Source organism: Myotis brandtii, unplaced genomic scaffold, assembly GCF_000412655.1.
Source record: "Myotis brandtii unplaced genomic scaffold, ASM41265v1 scaffold902, whole genome shotgun sequence".
In the NCBI taxonomy this organism is placed as follows: Eukaryota; Metazoa; Chordata; class Mammalia; order Chiroptera; family Vespertilionidae; genus Myotis; species Myotis brandtii.
The window spans coordinates 3,995,424-4,015,047 of record NW_005371709.1 but is presented as its reverse complement, the minus strand read 5'-3'; the positions used below and the strand labels follow the sequence as shown (position 1 = coordinate 4,015,047).

The 19,624-nt window shown below is 45.7% G+C and overlaps 1 protein-coding gene across 2 annotated transcripts in view; it reads right to left on the bottom strand.

The window, feature by feature from the left end:
- Positions 1 to 205: 205 nt before the first annotated feature.
- Positions 206 to 19,624, bottom strand: part of ALDH18A1 (aldehyde dehydrogenase 18 family, member A1) — a 31,308-nt gene continuing 11,889 nt past the window's right edge. Inside the window, exons 3-15 of one of the 2 annotated variants that reach the window (XM_005885441.2) lie at positions 18,183 to 18,332; positions 17,991 to 18,095; positions 14,289 to 14,447; positions 13,828 to 13,918; positions 12,315 to 12,439; positions 11,340 to 11,563; positions 9,988 to 10,282; positions 7,859 to 7,996; positions 5,728 to 5,923; positions 5,503 to 5,624; positions 4,737 to 4,923; positions 3,573 to 3,668; positions 206 to 1,187 (exon numbers count right to left, since the gene is read on the bottom strand). In XM_005885441.2, coding sequence (XP_005885503.1) covers positions 1,006 to 1,187; positions 3,573 to 3,668; positions 4,737 to 4,923; positions 5,503 to 5,624; positions 5,728 to 5,923; positions 7,859 to 7,996; positions 9,988 to 10,282; positions 11,340 to 11,563; positions 12,315 to 12,439; positions 13,828 to 13,918; positions 14,289 to 14,447; positions 17,991 to 18,095; positions 18,183 to 18,332 — 2,070 coding nt within the window. In that variant the 3' untranslated portion in view covers positions 206 to 1,005. The remainder of the gene's footprint in view (positions 1,188 to 3,572; positions 3,669 to 4,736; positions 4,924 to 5,502; positions 5,625 to 5,727; positions 5,924 to 7,858; positions 7,997 to 9,987; positions 10,283 to 11,339; positions 11,564 to 12,314; positions 12,440 to 13,827; positions 13,919 to 14,288; positions 14,448 to 17,990; positions 18,096 to 18,182; positions 18,333 to 19,624) is intronic. The other variant, XM_005885442.2, reaches the window with a different exon arrangement.

The following is a 19,624-nucleotide window of genomic DNA, read 5'->3' as shown; positions in this document are numbered from 1 at the left end:
GGCATTTTCCTCTCCCGCCTCTCGTCTAGTCTCCCTGGCACCTGCCTGGCTGCTTGCACTGGCGCTGTCGAGGCAGAGGGGCCGGCTGTCTCCCAACCAGCTTCCAGGGAGACAATGTGTAAAAGCAAGGCTGTGAGGGCTGCCAGACAGGGAAAGGGAGGGAGCGGGGAATCGCCAATGAGGGAGAAAATGTTAACCCGGCACACAGGCTTTTCATAAGAACTTTATTTCTCAAAAAGGGGGAACAATCCAAAGTATTAAAATAATCCTCTAATTTTATTTTGGAGGGAAAGGATAGGATGACAAAAATTCATATAAAAATTTCAAGCATAATTGTCAGATACTTCACCCTGACACCCACACCTGTCTGAGCTCCAGGTTCCAACTGCATCACAAGTATTGCCAATCTCCTGGACCCGGAGAGGCTGCGAGCGTCCGGAATGCTTATAGTTACTCCACAAATAAATACAAAAGATCAACCTCCCAGTGGAGATGATTTGGCCCATTTTGGTGATTGTTTTTGATGAGAATGGTGCCCCTCGTCTAAGTGCCAGACCTTTCCTTTTCGAAGATGACTCCGAGTGTGAAAGAAATGTGGAAACATGTATTAGGTATGGCTGGCTCTGGTACCAACCAAATGCCAAGGGAGACTTTACCTCACTGAGGCAGTAAAAAGGGGAGAAGCGGCCATAATTTTTCCATTGCTTCTTACATTGGAGACCAGACCTTTGTTTCTATCACTGAAGAAAACTGGACTATGCAAAGCAAAGTCCCTATTTAGAGCAATTAAGAAAGTCCCTATCCATAATAATTATTTTCTAACTTAAAAAGAGGAAAAGAAAACGGTGAGCTGGATTGCAAGTCATTAGCCAAGACCAATGCTGCCAAAATGAGCCCACAGCAGGAAGGCCTTCGGGAGCGGGAGCTGCGACCGGCTCAGCCCGAGGTCCCGAAGCGAGCTCAGCGGTGAGGACCTCTCGGAACACCCGCTCTCCTCTGCGGCTCTCAGTTGGTGTTGCTCTGAGGAACAGGGAGGTTCTCGTGAAGGTATTTTAAAGTTCCATGCTCGGAGAAATCCGAGACCACGTGGTCCTGCCCTCGCAGCAGCCACTTAGTAGTAAGCAGTCCCTCAAGTCCTACTGGTCCCCGAGCGTGGATTCGTGAGGTACTGATTCCCACTTCAGCTCCTGCAAAGAAGCACGGGTGAGGGTGTGGCGTTTCCCGCCTCGGCTTCCTGTCTGCTCACCAGCCCCTTGCCCGCCCGCTGCCCACACCTGCCCATCCTCCCGGCCAGCTTGAGCTTGTCCCCACGTGTTCTCTGGTCGCTGTACATCATGCCGAACCTCCTTCTTCTCATGAAACCCAGCGTGTGGGCTCTTGTGCTTTACCAGAAGTGCTCTCTCTGCTACCTGTTCAGTGTCTGGACTGTGCACCATAATTTGGCATTGGGGCATTTTCTGAGTTATATGACAATGTTTAGTATGGAGGTTTCATCTCCTTAAATATTCTTCAAATCCTAGAAAAAGGTATGTTCTCGAGGATCCCCCATAATTCTTAGCACTAAACTGAATACATGGAAGGGTGTTGCTCATCTCCCACCCCTCTCGCTCCTGGCTCAGACATGGGCATCAGTCTTCCTGGGTCTGGCTCAGTGTTCTGCACCTCCCACGGGGAAGGCAGGATCCCGTGTCCATCACAACTGTACCGAGCATGTACTGGCCCTGGGGATAAGGTGGTGAATAACTGGTACAGTCCTGTTTTTGTGGAGCTTATGTTCTTGTGGACAAGGCAGCCAAGAACTCATGTGTGATGGGTGAAGGATGCTGTGACAGACTGTGCGGGCCTGTGGGGGCCACACTGGGCAGGGTGGGCAGGGATCGAGCGCCTCCCTGAGAAGCTGCGTTTCTGCTGAAACCTGAACAATGAGGAGCCAGCTAGGGAGGGGCAGGTACAGGGTGCTGCAGGCAGAGAGGAGCGAGGAGACCCGAGTGGGGATGAGCTTGGGGTAGTGGTTGGCAAGGAGCCTGTGAGCACCACATTCAAATTCTGTTAAATAATGTAGAGACCATGTGACTCTGGGCGTGTTGCCTTGATCATCTTTCATGCTTTGATTTTTGTCATTAAAAAAATGAGTAAAATAATAGATCCATTATGGAGAGCTAAGGGAGACACTGCATATGATGCACTTTACACAGTGCTGGGGATACAGTAAATGCTCAATAAGTATTATCTGCCAGTGTTACTAATGCATTTGACTCAACCAGAGCCTGAGCTTCTGCTCTGAGCTGGGGACAGAAAGACGATGGAGGATCTCTTGCTCTCCCTGCATCTTGACTTTCGCTTCCAAGCTGGGCTCCTCAGCCCTTAAACGTATGCTGCTATTTCTTCTTCAAGACCATGGAATACAAAATTCAGTGCAAGTGATATGATATTAAATCAAAACCACAACACAATAGAGACAGGGAACTAAAAATAAAGTGTCTAATGACTAAGAATAACTGAGTAAAATTCCCTTTAATAACATTTAACAATTCAGTGAGAACTATTTCTTTAGGCAGATCATCTATTCAAAAGTTCAGAGGGATTGCAATGCTTCAAGTGCTGAAACTATTTCTCAGATTAGTTTACCTGCCTTATTGGAGCTTTGTTTAATGGCACCCCTGAACACCAGAGATGGTCTGAAAAAGCCCTAACTACTGGGGATGGAGATTTTATTATTATTATTATTTTTTAAAATATATTTTTATTGATTTCAGAGAGAGGGAGAGAGAGAAAGAGAGAGAGAGAACCATCAACAATGAGAAAGAATCATTGATCGGCTGCCTCCTGCAGCCCCCCACCCCCCCAGCCCTCCCCTCCGCCATTGGGGATCGAGCTTGCAACTCGGGTATGTGCCTTGACCGGGAATCGAAACATGACCTCCTGGTTCATAGGTCAATGTTCAACCACTGAGCCATGCTTTGGTGAAAGATGGAAGGGGAGAAGGGTGTCTTTCAGAAGCTTTTATTTCAGGCTGCTTTAGAAGTAAACCTCGCACCCCTGGGCTTACCTGTCTGTTTTCGATGCTGACATGTAAGCCCAGCATAGGCACGAACACCTTCTTAGTCCTGTCCTCATGTGGAACTCCTAGCTCTGAGGCAACCTGGCTGTGTCTCCCTAAAGGAAGCCTGCAATCGCAGTGCTCTCAACGGGCCTTGGCACAGATACCTGCTACCACCGGTGTATGGAGACAGGCTGTGGTCTGCCTGCACTGCGGTGGGAGTGACCGGGGCTTTGGGCTGCACAAGTCTGGGTTTGAATGCCAGCTGCATGACTCTGTACAAGTTACTTCACCTCCTTGAACCTCAGTTTCCCCATCTATGAAAAAGAACATCCAAGTACCTACCTTCTTAATATGTGAAACACCCAGAGCATAGGACTTTATCAGCTACTATTTTCTCTCACGTACCCACCCTCCCACAACTCTCTCTTCTCTTGACCAAGCATGTGACCACAGAGGTGAGCTGTCTCCTCCACCCTCACCATGCTCCTTGGACAACAGTGGTCCTTTCTCCCATGACCAGAGTCCTTACCCAGCCCGAAGCGGTAGCCATCGGAGAAGCGGGTGCTGGCGTTCCAGAACACACAGGCACTGTCAACGTGCTGCAGGAAGAACTCTGCAGTTTTCTCTGCAGCAGAAAGAGAAGGAACTGAGTTAGGATGATCCACAGAGAACACCCTGCTTCCAGCCCCTCACCTGGAACTGACCGGGGCAGGGTCCAGGCACCAAGGGGCTTCCCCGCGTGTTAAACACGGATTTGTGAAAAACCCAAAGAGGAAGACGGTAGATCGGCTTCATCAGTCACTGCTGTGGAAAGCGTAGCTGCTTGGGAGCTCCCACTGTAGAGATACCCTCGCTGCTGCCATGGCCTGTCTACACTATTACGGTAGATCGGCTTCATCAGTCACTGCTGTGGAAAGCATAGCTGCTTGGGAGCTCCCACTGCAGAGATACCCTTGCTGCTGCCATGGCCTGTCTACACTATTTAGAGGCTCTGGACCCAGAGTGTTTAAGTCTGAAGTCCAAGTTCACACCCACTAGCTAGGTGACCTTGGGCAGGTTTCTGAACCTCTCTGTGCCTAAGTAAAATGGGGACTGACAATGACCTCGCTTACAGTGTGTGGAGAGAATAAGAGGAACTGACATCCACAAAGCACTCATCGCAGTCTAGCACACAGGTGCTCTGTAAATGTTAGCTGTTTCTATTAGTGCTGTTGTGATTCCCCAATAAGTGAACTGTAAATTCCCTGAGGGGGCCACACCGGCTTCCTTAATCACTGGGCCTGAAACCTAGGCATGTCCTGCAATACATATCTGTAGAGTGAATGAATGACTATGGCACTGGTTCTGCCCTTACTCTCCTGAACCTTGGTTTCCTCAGCTGTAAAATGGGCTTATTCCAATAACTTAGAACGACTGTTGTGTGGATTAAACGGTAGCACCTCTAATGCAGGAGTCATCTTTCCAGTGGAGCTAATAGTCTCTTTCCCGCCTCCTCCCACGGGACTACTGTCGCTATAGAATGAGGTAACAGATGTGAGAGCACTCAGCAAAGCAGCAAATGCAACCGACAGCCAGCGTTATCATCAGTTTGCTCAGTTCCGTTTCCTGCAGACCAGGAGGCACCGAGAGGAGAACCACTGTGGAGACGAAGGCAGAGAGAGCAAGCGCCTCCGCTGCAGCATCTGGCACTGACCGTTCTCCGTGACGATGACGTCCGTGTGGGAGCTGCCGTACTTGTGGATGTGGTCGATGGCCTCCTGGACGCTGTCCACCACCTCAATGCACAGCTCCAGGTCCCCGTACTCAGTTCGGAGGGACTTCACTTCCGAGGGGCTGAAGGTCAGATAGGAAGCGAACTTGGGGCCTGCGTGAATTTTCACCTGGAACAGAGAAAGTCCAGGGGCAACAACAGAAACCCATGTGAGAAAGCAAGCTCACACCTCTCCCGGGATCAACAGCAGGCCCGATCAGAGGCCACTAGTGTAGAGTGAGGCCCAGCAGTGAGCATGTGCCCTGACTCCCTTTTAATTTGAGCGGTGCATTCTCATTTTCCCACAATGCTCTCAGGTTCTCACTGGGCCCATGCCACACTGATAGCTGACTAGAGCCTCTTTTCCAGGAAAGGATGGAAGGGAAGAAACACGTGCTGCAGGTCAAAGCGACCAAGGCCAGCAGTCCTTCTCCCGGCTGCTGCACAGAACTCTGCCAGGACATCCGATACATCTGACGGAAAACCTAGGCTGTCCATTTTTGTCTGGGGAGCATCTAGGAATAGGAATGTAAGATGGAGCATACGTCTATGTTGGAAACTTACGGGTATTGGTTGTTTATAACTTTAATAAAATAAAGAACATGACAGCTGTGTCAAAATAGGTGTGGGGATGCTCCTGGTCCAGTCTCACAGGCTCAGTCTCCACGTGGGAGGCAGGAAGTGGTGCGATCCTGCGAGCTTGTCTTACCTGTTCCACTCGCAGCATATCAATGATCTGGTCAAACAGGGGTGTTCTCAGCAGGTCTCGGTGGATCAACAGAGTCTCCAAAGCGTTACAGGCAGCTGGATATTCACATTTAGAGTCTCTGACTAAAGAAAGAGAACAAAGAGTTGTTTTTATTAACACGATCCAGCACCACAGAGGACCTGACAAATATTTTGCCTGTAGAACAGGGGACCCTGTCCAGCTCACCCAGTCTGGAGGCTTTATCGACACTGGCCTCTGAATCCACATACATGTGGCAGATCCCTTCACTGTGCCCCATCACCGGGATCCCCTTGGCGGCTTTCTGGATATCTCTGACCAGCTGGGAAGAGCCGCGTGGAATGATCAGATCTATCATTTTGTCTAGTCGGCAAAGATCTTCCACTTCTTCTCTGGTATTCACCTGAAGAGACAGAGAATAAAAAGATGAAGAGAGTATCTTCTAACCCATGAAATATCCCCATTACAGTCACATGTCTGCACCTCCTGAGCACTAATCAGGCACTGTGAAAACTTGTTCCAAAATAAGACTAGTCCCTGATCATGGGAATCAACGCTATCCAGCAAATGCTCACCAAACTCTGCGTACTAAGTGCTTTGCTGGGCATGACCACAGGCAGGACCCGGCCCCTGCCTCCAGCAGCTCAGAATCTAGTAGGGAAGAGGGGGCTGGGACACAACCAGCCATACACTGGGCAGATAACGTTTTAAATGCCAGGAGAGGTAAAAGTGCCACCTCTGGAATTAGAGGAGGCACAGATTATGCCATGTGATGAGGATCACAAGAGGAAGTGGCTGCCCTGGTGATTCTCTAACCACAGCCTTAGTGACAAGTTGGGTCTTGCTAGGGAGTCATGGTTCTTCATGGCTTCTGCTGACAACCTCAACCCTGGGATGCTGGCTGGGCTAACGAAAGTGCTTATGTTAAGGACAATGACATTGTGGGTATCTTTTTATCTTCTTGATTTTTCATTGTCCCCTATATGGTCATGTTACTTATAAGAGAAATACAAATTTACGTTTACGAAAATGCTCACAGCAACTCTAATCTGCATAATCCAAAGCTGGAAACAACCCAAATGTTTGTTAACAGAAGAAAGGACAAATTAGTATATGCATGTAAACGGAATACTACACGATAGTGACAGAGAAGCTACTGCTAGGTGCAACAACGTGGATAAAGCTCATGGGCATCATAATGAAGAAAAGAAATACAATGTAAAAGAGTGCATTGTGTGATATGAAGTTCAAGAACAGGCAAAAGAAACTGAACGTGAAAGAAGTAAAAGAGCAGTTTGGTGGTGAGGGGCATACTGACAGGCAAGGGCACCTGGGAGCCTCTGGGGTACTGGAAATGTCTTGTATTTTGATATGGCTGGTGGTTATATATGTGCATGTACATATCGACAAAATCACATAAGATCTGTATACTTACTGCATATATGTTGTACATCAATAGGAAGGAGGGAGGCAGACGCCTCTGAATTAAGCTAGGAGGTGGCAGAGCTGGGATTTGGATCCACCACTATGTTGCCATGAGAAAAACCCAGACTCTTATCGGTGAGCATGTGATGCAGCCGTTTTAAAGGCCCTCACCCAGCAGCCCAAAGAACCCTGCAATGTGGGAGCGAGTAGCCTCGATGGAACAGAGAAGGATCTGAGCCAGCCTAAGCCCAAATCTAAACTACTACAGACTGTGACTTACTTAACCTCTGTGCCTACTTTTTTCCATCTATAAAATGGGCCTAAAATCGATATTTTTCTCATAGGGTCGTTGAGAGGATTAAGTGAGAGATAAGAAAGTGCCTTGCCCATAGCAGGTGTTCAATAATTTGCAGCTCTTACTATCTAGTTCAGAAATTCTATTTGATAATTGAGGAGTATAAGACAATGGTTAAAATAACAACAACAACAACAATAATAATAGTAATAATAATAACAGCATGACCTAATATTTACATGATGGTTTATGACAAACTTTCATAAAAATTGATCTCATCTGACTTGGCCTAAATGACTCTGCCAGTGCGCAGAACCCAGGCCTCACACTCCAGTGCTGGTATTCCTGTTGCCCTGTGACCTAAACGATGAAGGGCTAATAGGCATTCTTATGAAGTCAATAGTGCCAGGACACAGTTATGTGAGAGTAGCCTTCCGAAGCCACTGAAGACCCATCTGGCACTGTCCAATGTCAGTAGACAAACAGGACCTGCTGCCACTTCAATTAAGCCCGCCCATGGAAGTGGCTCAGACTCACATGGCCTAAGCTTTGCTTCAAATACCCAAAGACCGGACCTGGCTCCTTTGAACCCAACATGGCTCATTCTCAGGGACCTACCAGCTGTACGGCCTCCTTGACTCCATGGATCGAGAGAGCCTCCTGGGTCAGGACATGAAGAATCCGGTTGCTGTGTGCAGCCTCCTTCCCCCCTTTGAGTAACAAGCCATTACCACTTGCAATAGCCAAGGCTGCCACCTGCAGGTCAAAGGGGAGAGCAGTGAACCAAAGGGAAAAGCAGTAATAGTGACAGCAACGTTAGCATGCACTGAGCACTTCTTCTGTGCCGAGCACAGTGTCAATCACTTCATAAGGCCTATCCTGTATAATCTTGGGGATAGGAGACCCTGACTGGAACCAAACCACCCAGATCTTAGAAACTAAACTCTGAGTCTTCCTTAGCACCATCAGCAAAGTAACCTGAGTTAAGAGGCCAGGGTCACAGGCCTCTCCCTAAGGTGGCCACAGTGGAGGACAGGGTGCTCAGCTGCCTCCTGACCCAGGTGCTTGCTCCACCTGCTGAGCAGAGGGTGGGCAGCACTGCTGGCCACATGTTACTCTGGCCCTGTCACGGTGCTGAGAGCTCTGAACGCCTGGTGCTGAGAACCTGGAGAGGACCAGGCTCCTGCCAGCTCTGGCGGAGATGCTGGGAACGGAGCACAACCTGTCTGGGAAGGAAGAAGCAGGCCATCTGGGAGGAGGATCAGTCACTGACCTGGTCACCCAAGGCCTGGAGCTTAACTTTCTGAGTGCTCTGGGGTAAAGGAGAACCTACCTGGGTTTTTTAAGTAGCGAAAGACACTTTCCTAAAAACACTGTGTGCCTGAAACTGTTCACCTCCAGATCAGTGGCTCTTAATCTTTGTTTTTTTGTTGCTCATGAAGCCCTTAAAAAAGTTATGTACGTTCTCCAGATAAATGCACAAACCCACTGAATTCTGCATACAACTTTTAGGATTCAGGATTCTGTGATGCTATCCAAGCGAGGAACCTTAGTGGGCCAAAGAGGAAACCTTTACCGGGTGAAGTATCAGCTAGTGTGGCTAAAAGGGAGCAGGGAGACTTCATGGACACGGCTGCACAGAGACTGGGACTCGTTTCCACCAGCAGAGGGGGCTGTGCAGTTCTCCCTGGGGCACTGCGGAGACAGGTCAGAAGGGGCTGGGTGGTGAACAGGCTGGTTTTAGGTCCTCAGGGAGAATCCTCCACAGAGCACGCTGGACTCCCACGGTCACTGATGCCATGGAGTAAAGAGTACTGCTTGTTTGTTTTTAAACAGACTTTCTCCCTGAGACTTCGCGGCTTGTCCAAAGAAAGAGCTGGTATCGTACTAGACAGTCCAGTGGGGGATGTTCTCAGATTTCTGGGAGAAAGTTTAGGGCAACAAGAACATGGCTGTTTGGCAAGCTCTTTAATACATGGTTTCTCAACATGAGCCTGTGATATGTCAGATTCCTGAAAGAGGATTATATTATAGTTTACATCTTTACTAGACATTCTTTTTCTAAGATGTACCTTCAGGAAGCCATCTGAGACACTGATGATAAAGGGCCCTCTTTCGCATGGGCAAAGCCAACTATGAGATGAAGGACCTGCAGGAGGCTAGCAGGGACTCTGGGGTGAGGGAACAAAGTGCCTAGTGAGCTAATATACTTGGAAGGGGCTACTGTGGTCAGGGAGATTCATCTGGGGTTAAGGCCCAGATCCACATTAATAAGTTTCACAATAGTATTACCTCCTATAAACTTCAGTTTCTTCAACTGTATAATGTACATATAAATACTTACTTTAGAATTATTGGTAAAGCCAGTAACATGAATTACCTTAAGAACAACCTAAGAATAAAGTCTCAAAAATTATTTTTTTGGCCCTAGCCAGTTTGGCTCAGTGGATAGAGCGTTGGCCTGCAGACTGAAGGGTCCCAGGTTCAATTCTGACCAAGGGCATATGCCCAGGTTGTGGGCTCGACCAGTGGGAAGAAGTGTGCAGGAGGCAGCCAATCAATGATTCTCTCTCATCACTGATGTTTCTACTTCTCTTTTCCTCTCCCTTCTTCTCTGAAATCAGTAAAAATATATTTTTTAAAAATGTTATTTTTTGGGGGTGGGGTGGGGGAGAGATAAAACGTTCTTACTTAAAAAAAAAAGAAGAAGAATCTTTGGGAGATTTATCTCGGCATTAGTCACATACCTGGGGTAGACAGTCGGGGCGAGACTCGAAGATGACCAGTAGGACTCCGATTGGGACAGTCACTTGTTCTAGTTCCAAGTTTTTGGCAACTCGGATCCGGCGCAAAACGCGCCCCACGCTGTCCTGGGAGGAGGCTGCAATCTGCCGCAGACCGATGGCCAGGCTGTTCAACTTAGACGTGGAGAGGCTCAATCGTTTCAGCAGAGGAGGTGCAAGTCTCCCTGGGGGTGTAAAAATGCATGATGATAAAGGAGGAGACCTGGGCAGCAGCAACTGTCCTACTGGACGTGTGGCGCTGTCTTTGAACAGACATGGAATTAAGGGAAAACAAGGACATGCCATTTACACAGCTTTTCTGGGGGGTAATAGTTTGCCATATAAAGGTATGTAAACCTACACCTTTTGTGCAAGTTCGGCTCCAGAAACTTGTCATCTGCAGGAGTGAACTTCCATGTAATGAGAATACTTATCACAGCATTTTTATATTAGTGGGAATCTGGGTTCTACCTATAAAATCAGGCAGTGGGCTACCATGCAGTTAACATCAATAGCTATATGATATGATATGAAGAATACAGTTTGTGAAAAAGGAAAACTACAAAACAGTATGTATGGTGGGATCCTATTGATCAAACATGACATGTTTCTAAGTCTGGAAGGCATCAAGAACAGTGACGATTGCTGTCTATGTTTCTGCATTATTTTAATCTTTAATTCTTTTACTTTAAATTAATGGACAGGATGTCATCAATTCTTTTACTTTAAATTAATGGACAGGATTTCCATTTCCGAGAATTTATTTTATGACTTGCCAATACTACAAAAATTCAAAAGACCAGATGTAAATTCTACAGGAAGTTCCAAAGCAATGACTCAAACATGTGTTAAGGAATGGGAATAATGTTGATGAGCCTTGCTAGGTTTCTTTGAAGGGTATAAAACTAACTTGGATGTTTAATTTAAGGCATATTTATTCAAGAGAAAATAAAATAAAAAGCCCCATTAACACCAATCCCCATTATTTTAGGGTACCAAAGACAGAGAACTAGGAAAAGGCCGAGACAGAGTGAGGGCCTATCTGGCTCTACATATTTAGTTGTCAGCCCTCTCACTCTACCATTAGCACCTTGAGGGCATTTCTGTTGGGCCTGTTGCTAACCCTGGGCAGACCGCACACTAGGAGATGAGCTGTCTTTCATCACAGGCTGCATAAACTATTCTACAACTATTTTACAGACACAGTCCATTTGGGTTTAAATCCAGATCTGTCACTGGCCATGGTTTCAGGCATGTGAAAACTGCTTCATTTTTCTCCTCTGTAAAATCAGGATAATATATAGTAGCTACCTCACAGTGCTATATTGTAAAGTAAAATGAGATCCTGTCGGCCCAGCCAGCGTGGCTCAGTGGTTGAGCATCGACCTATGAACCAGGAGGTCACGGTTAAATTCCTGGTCAGGCCAACTTTCTTTCCCTCTACGATGTCTGTGATGACATGCCCAGACACTTTTGGGTGGCTTCCATTGGCAATAACCACTGAAGTGCCACCCTGCAAAGCCCAGAGGGCCGCTTTCACCTAAAGGAGAGGTTAGACCCAAAGATGAGACTCAGATCTTTGTAGGGTCTTGTCACCTGCACTTTAAATTTGCAAAATATTTAAAATGCAATGTGATACGGAGCAATTTAAGAATACAATTTAAGAAGCTCCGAAAACACACCCAGCCCATCACTCTTTCCAATTCAACTGTAGCATGTGCTGCCTAAAAGTGAACCAGTCTGCCCTTCGTGCTCAACGTGTCCTCTCTCCAAGACTCTACACTGGGACGCCCCATGTCCACATCTGACGCACTGAGCCTCAACTCAGTGTCCCGTCGGGTGTTTGGCCAAGTCTGAAGCTGAGTACTTTTAGCTTTTGTAAATGGGGCTTTTGTCCTCATCTCTACCATTGCTACACATGAGGCTGTACCTTAAGGGCATAACTTCTTAGAAAAATTAATGGGAGAGAAGAACTTTTGCAAGATGTCATCAAAAAATATTTGAGCTGATAACATTAGAGGATTTATGAATTATGAAAACTATACAGACCTTGTCCTTAAGGAGTTTACAATATGAACACTCACTCTATATAATATTAATAAAAGAGAATGCATACACAAACATGACTAAATACAGGTACACAATATGCATTAAGCCTATATTTAGATATGTGCATACGTAATTGTGTATGTGCCTAGCATGTGCACCATTAGCCCACAAAGAATTACAAAAGTAAAAATGGTATTTTGGCTCTATAACTGTTACAGGCGGTAAAGGCACCAGATTCTTACCTTGGCTTCCATGCCACCCATTCCCACTCTGGACTTGGTGCCGAATGTCACAGATTGCTGATCTCCAGGATAAAATGTGTCAATGAGCTTTGCATCATCTGACCCTGGGGGGCTGTCAAAGAGGCCTAAAAAGTAAACAAGGGTCAATCATACTGTTTTAATGGAAGTCCAAGAGAGGCCTCCCGGGCACTGCCAACCACTCTGTACTTAACCCCTCCAGAAGAATTCTGTTCCATCAACTCTACCCAGGAAGGAGAATGGGGGGTTCCAGAAGTCCACCCCACTGAGGAACAACTCCAGGACGCACCTTGCATATTTTATAACCAGCTTAATAAGTGAATGTTTGCCAGCCTCAGAGCATGGCCATGTCCTTGGCACAGGTTAGCCTGCCTGGGGGGTGGGCTGGGTACTCAATAGGCTTTTCAGACCTCCAGGGAATGTAATGGGAGACTTTGAGGATCCTGTAGATTTGGCCTATTTTGACACAGCTATCATGTTCTTTATGGGTCAAAATGTAAATGGGTACAACTCAGCAAAGTGGAAGAGTGAATGGAGAGTCCACTGGAGCCACAAGGGGCCCCTCCCTGAGGAGGAAGAAAGGGAGTAATACATAAGCCAAGGTGGCCACACAGCCTAGATTTTCTGCAGTGGCTCCAATTTAAAACAATATGTCTTATGAATTACATTAAAAACTGAAAGTGATAAAAAGTAAGATGATGTACCACTCCACACCCACTAGGATGGCTATAATAAAAAAGGCAGATGACAAGAGGTAAGTGTTGTGGATGTGGAGAAACAAGAGCCCTGTCTATTGTGAGTGGGACTGTAAAAGGGCGCATTTTGTACCATTCTGGAAATGGTTTGCATGGCTAAATGGTATATACATGGTTTGAAAAACAGTCTGGCACTTCTTCCAAAGAGTTACACCTTATGATCCAACAATTCTGCTCCTCAGTAAAATAAAAAATACATCCACACTAACACTTGTACATGAAGGTTCAAAGCAGCATTAGTGTATGGTTCCATTTATATAAAATGTCCAGAACAGGCAAATCAATAGAGACCATGTAGACTGAGGGCTGCATGGGGCTGGAGAGTCTCTGGGGAAGTGAACAGTGACTGTTAATGGGGATGGGATTCTTGTGGTGGGGATAAAAATGTTCTAAAATTGTGGTGAGGGTTGAAAAACTGTATGAAGACACTAAAAATCACTGGAATGTAAACTTTAAATAGGTGAATGGTATGGTCTGTGAATTAATTCTCCATAAAGCTGTTATAAAAAACAAAATGAAAGTGTTGGAAAATGACAATCTTTCAGCATTTAAACTGCATTTCCCAGACTCCCCCACCTTCTTCTGAGCCATAAAAAACCCTTCGTCAGACCACATGGCTCAGAAAATTATGTCCCATAGAAAAAAAGATCAGAAGGATTCAAAGAAAGAGGAAAACTCATGCTCACACATGTCGTATTTACAACAAAGGCTGGATAAAAGGAAAAGGCGTTACTTTGTACCTTCCACATCTGAAAGAACAATCAAGAGGTCAGTTTTCATTTCCACCGCCAGCCGGGCAGCCAAGCTGTCATTATCTTTGACACTAATAACCTGGAATGCAGGTGAAAAGTCGTGAGTGAACTACACAGTTCAAAAGGAAGTTCACAGAAGCACTCAGCCAGGCTCTGCAGGCCCCTCTGTCTGCAAAACACCATTCTCTGGCAGCCCCCCTTTCCAAACATGCACCTTTCTATCCACTGACATACATAAGCCATGCTCACGGCAGCATCTTCCATCACGATCACACCTAACCAGTTGAAGGAAACCCTCTGACTCCAGGAGAGCTTGGGCCCCACTGGTCAGGACACCACTCGCTCCCAATTTCCACCTCGTTAGGGTCAGACTTGCGGTGTTAGTACATGCAGCACCTCGTGGCGTTAGTGTCTCTGGCATGCTCGACCCTTTGGAGCATTTTACCCACATTTACCCCCTGGAGATCACTATTGGGCTCAGCTGGGGGGACAACAGCGTCATTCGTGTTGACAATGGGGACGATGTTCATTCGGAGGAGCTCATGAAGTGTCCCATTGAGGTTCCGGCGCTTCTGTTCATCGTGGAAATCCAAATTGGTCACCAAAATCTAAAAGGTTTAAATAGATCAAAAACACGAGGGAGAAAAATGATGAAATTCCTAGGTATCGCTTAAAAAAATGCTAAAACTGGAGAAGTTAAACATTAGGATTCTGCGATCCTACACAGATTGGAATGGAACACACATCTTTGGATGCCTACCCAATTATTCTAGATATGAGGGAAAAGTTAGAATGATTTGGAAGATTTAATGATGTTCAGGACTTCTTGTAAAAGTACTTTAATTCTCAGGGCACTACCAAATCTCATCCATTTACAAAATTAAGAAAAATTAATGCATCTACTTTGGAGGGCTTTGGGGGAAAGTAATGAATGTCATTAACTTCTAAAATACCTTTGTATCCTAGCATCTGATTCAGGCACAGAAACATTTGGCGAGCGAATGAATGAATGGTTTTCCCTGCTGGGAAGTGTCTGAGATAAAAGGAAATAGGGCTGTGTCATCACTGTTCTCGCTCTGCGGCCGACCACTACTGGAGTTTACAAAGACTGTGTGAGAGCATGTGGGCTAATCTGAGAGGTGTATGGAGGTGACCCTCTAGTCACACACTGAAAGAAGGGCTAAATGTCACTTAGCTCAGGGGAGGGGATGGGCAGAGTGGAGAGCTGGTGGTCAGCTCTGCTTTCCTGCCTGAATCCAAGTTTCCGGCAGGGTTTAGCAGGGGAGAGAGGTAAAGGGGGATGATGTCAAGAAACTAAATGGCAACAAACCCTGAAGCTCATGAAAAAATGCTTCACCAAAAACCCTCTGATGGTTAAGGAAGGGGGCTCTTGTGGTGAAAGGCAGGCTGAAGTAGGAAGGTTGGAGGCAGGTGGTCCAGGAGGAAGGGACTGAAACAGTGGGAAAGGCTGAGCCCTGAACTGGGATTGGGCAATGGTAACTAAGGTAACAGCAGCCTGAATGACATACAAAATGTGAGTGAAGAAGACAAAATGGTAATGTCTAAGGGAAGTAATTCACTCACTCATTCCATGAAATATTTATTGAGTACCTCTGGAATGCCAGGCCCTGTGCCAGCTGCTGGGATGGAGAATAAAAATGGTGAGGGTTTGGGTAAGATGGAATAGGGCCTGTTTTTGTAAGGATGGATCATGAACTCCTCTTCAGAAAAGCTTAGTCCTATAGAAAACAGGACTGAGTTAAAAGCAAACAACGGATTCTAGTCCTGGTGGTGAAAGGTCAAACAATAAAAGTAAACACATGTATGTAGGAGAGGTGAGCAGAAGGTATAAAGGTCCAGGGAAAATACCTATTGCTCAAACAATTGAACAAGCAAGAGATAGGAGACAAGAGCCCCACGGGAGAAAAGAATGTGCCCGGAGGACAACCTGTTACCATGCAAATCAGTGTCACGTCTATGAAGGAAAAATAAGCTGCTTTACTTGTTTTAAGTCTTTAACCTGATAACTTACTGGAGATTTCCACAGCCCCTGAAAATGGTCTTCAAAACGAGATTAGTAAAGAAAACAAGGAACCACAGGATAAGGTACAAAGGGCAAACACTTCTGGTAGATAAGACAGTGGGGAAGGCAAAGAGAGGGGCCCAGGGCGGATGCTTGCTGGAAAGTGGAAGGGGCAGAGCTCTTTCTTCCACATCGTTAATGGAAATGGTTACTGTGCACTGACTTTTAATGTAACTTTTATTAAAAAAAAAAAAGCCTGACCAGTGTGGCTCAGTGGTGGTTGACCCATGCACCAACAGGTTGCTGGTTTGATTCCTGGTCAGGGCAAATGTCCAGGTTGAGGGCATGATCCCCAGTTGGGGGCATACAGGAGGCAGCTGATCGAAGTTTCTCTCTCATTGATGCTTCTATCTCCCTCTCCCTCTCCCTTCTTCTCTAACAGCAATAAAAACATATTAAAAAACTAACAACTGCCTGGCCAGCGTGGCTCAGTGGTTGAGTGTCAACCTACGAACCAGGAGGTTCCAGTTCGATTCTCAGTCAGGACACATGCCTGGTATTAAAAATCCTACTTATTTTTTAAGGTCCACCTCAAATTTTGTCTAGTCCAGGGAATATTTCTCAGTTCTATCCATTAACATTCTCTTCATGATTTTACATTTTCTAAAAAAAAACAACACAAAACACCAAAAAACCAACAACCAAAACACCGAAAAAAAAAAAAAATCAAACCTGGTAAAAAGCACAACAAAACAAAGACATAGTTCCTGGCCCTAACTGGTTTGGCTCAGTGAATGGAGCGTCGGCCTGCGGACTGAAGGGTCCCAGGTTCAATTCCAGTTAAGGGCATGTACCTTGGTTGCAGGCACATCCCCAGTAGGAGGTGTGCAGGAGGCAGCTGATTGATGTTTCTCTCTCATCGATGTTTCTAACTCTCTATTCCTCTCCCTCTCTGTGAAAAATCAATGCAATATATTTAAAAACAAAACAAAAAAAACATAGTTCCTGGACGTAAGTTTCCTCATTTGGCTCCAGGCATTTTAAAAAAATTAAAGACTTAAACTGTCATTGCATTGTAGCAGAGAAGAACTAATAAAAGGTGACAGAAATTGAGATTTTCACTGTATTTATGCTAACAGAAAAAAAAAAATACAAAAGCTAAGATGACAGAGAGTAGGGTCTCCTGCCACAGGAAACAGGTGGACAAGTCCACGCCTTCTGTTTCAGCTCACTTTTTCAAGGACACGCTAGTATAATTCCAGAACATCACTGAATAACAACTGTGAAAATGAGGGGGACACAAAGCAATGGGAAGTGAAAGATGCACATATAACATCACTTGTGTAAAATAACCCCTGTGTAAGTGATCAGAGGCAGCAAGGGCGTCTGAAAGAATAGCCTTGGGAGTTAGGTTATCTTCAGTTGTTTTGTGAAGTGACCATTCAGTTGTTTTGTGATATTTAGATTTTTCTATTCAGTGTGTAGTTGTTTAGTTGATGAAAAATACAATTTTTTAAAATTCTGGAAATTTAGGTAAAAAAGAAATGTTAGGAAGAAGGTTCTAGAACATTCAGAGGTAATCACTAAAAATTTCTAAATTCCATGGGGACTGGAACCATGGCTGACTTAACAGATTCCTTGGTACATCATAGGTACCCCAAAAATATTTGCTGAATGAATAAAAACCTAACAAATCACCAACATTCCTTTTGCCTTCAATGTTTAGCAGGTATCTAAGGCAACCACTACCAGGCGAAGCAAGCCAATGAAATAAAGATATCTATCTTCAGAAGAATTAGCAGCTGCAGCCCTAAGAGGTACTAGTACAACAACCAGAGCTAACACTTATTATTAAACACTGCATTAAATGCTTTTCACGTAGTGTTTTCTCATTAAGCCCATCGAAAAACCCTCGGGCATAGGCACTGGTATTATCCTCATTTTTCAGAGGAAGAGACAGGCACAAAAAGGTTAGACTGAAAGACTTTCTCCAGATCTCCCAGCTAGCAAGTGCTGAAGCCCAGACTGTCTCCTGGTGGTCTGGCTCCACAGCCCTGGTCATGATCTTCTTGCTCCAAGGGAATCACCCTCACGGGTCCCATGCCCCTTGGAAAGGCCAGCCTCTCACCTGGGCAGCACAGATGCTGTATTGGGTAAACATGGCTTCATACAAGGCCATCAGTCCACTCTGTCCCGCAGCTGCACAGGCTCGGGCTTCTAAGACAGGAATTGCCTGGAACATACCAACAGACAAGGTGTAGTTGAGAGAGAGGGAAGGAGGGCTGAGGGCCCATTCCAAGGGGTAGGGAGCAGCACTCACCATCTCCTTCAGCTGGTTCTGCCCCGAGTGCAGGGCCTGCCTCACGCTCTGAGACAGAAGGATCTCATGGCGCAAGCGTTGCTTGCCGAAAGCTACGGCTCCACTAGTTACCAGCATCATCTCTCGGCCTTGATTCTGTAGCACTGACACCTGACAGTGAGGAAGAAAAGGGCACCACGAGTCACTTGTAACATCTCTTTCCTCTCTTTACAAGAAATGCAGGTAGGATGGACAACTGAGTGGATCCCAAATGCTGGTTTATGGACCAGCGCTGGGCTGGCCCTGGGAAGAATCACCCAAGTCGTTTGGTAAAAATATAGATTCCTACATGCTAACTGAAATCTGGCAGGTAGGTGGCAGACAGAAATCAGAAGTTTTTAATAAGGGATTCTGGTGTGTAGCCAGGCTTGGCATCTCCGGGGCTTGATGGTGTCTGTTGAAGTTTGATGTCTGCAGAAGGCCTAGTTGTTACAGGCAAAAAAGGCCAGAAGAAAAGTTTGGAGCTGAAATTGCAACATAAACTTAGCGGATGAATTCAAATCCTAAGGGGGTATGTCTGATACAGTCACCTTTGGCTGGACCAGAGACAGATGCTCACCCTGTTCGGCTCTGTCTGCCCAGGACCCAGTCACTTTTTCCCTACCTTGGACAGATCCACATGAAAGAACCAAAGAGTCAAGATGCAAATATAGTCAATATTCCTAACCCGTCCATTATTCCTGATGCTTGAACCCTTTAACCTGGTTCAGGAACTCACAAAATTATTTTAAAAAATAATGTTTTACTACAAAAAGTCTCATACTTAACCAAAGTGGTAAGAACAGTATTATGAATTCCAATGTACTCATCACCCCTCGTCAACAACTATCTCTCATGGCCAATATCTCACTTTCCAATACTCCTTGTATAGCTCCACCATTATTTCAATACAAATCCCAAGGCCCCAGACATACGATTTCATCTGTAAATATTCTAGCAGTAATTGCTAAAAGACAGGGAATATACAGGGTGTCCCCAAAAATGTATACACACTTTGAATAATTATATATTCCAATGGGTTAAATCTGAAAAGAAAAAAACATCAACTGAGCCCTAACGGTTTGGCTCCAGTGGATAGAGCGTCAGCCTGCGGACTGAAGGGTCCCAGGTTCAATTCTGGTCAAGGGCATGTACCTTGGTTGCGGGAACATCCCCAGTAGGAGGCGTGCAGGAGGCAGCTGATTGATGTTTCTAACTCTGTATCCCTCTCTCTTCCTCTCTGTAAAAAATCAATAAAATATATTTAAAAAGAAACATCAATTGAGTTACCAGCTGTTAGTGTATACATTTTTTGGGGACATGCTATACATCCTATCTAATAAAAGAGAAACATGGTAATTAGCGTACGACCGCTACCCTTCCCATTGGCTAATCAGGGAGATATGCAAATTAACTGCCAGCCA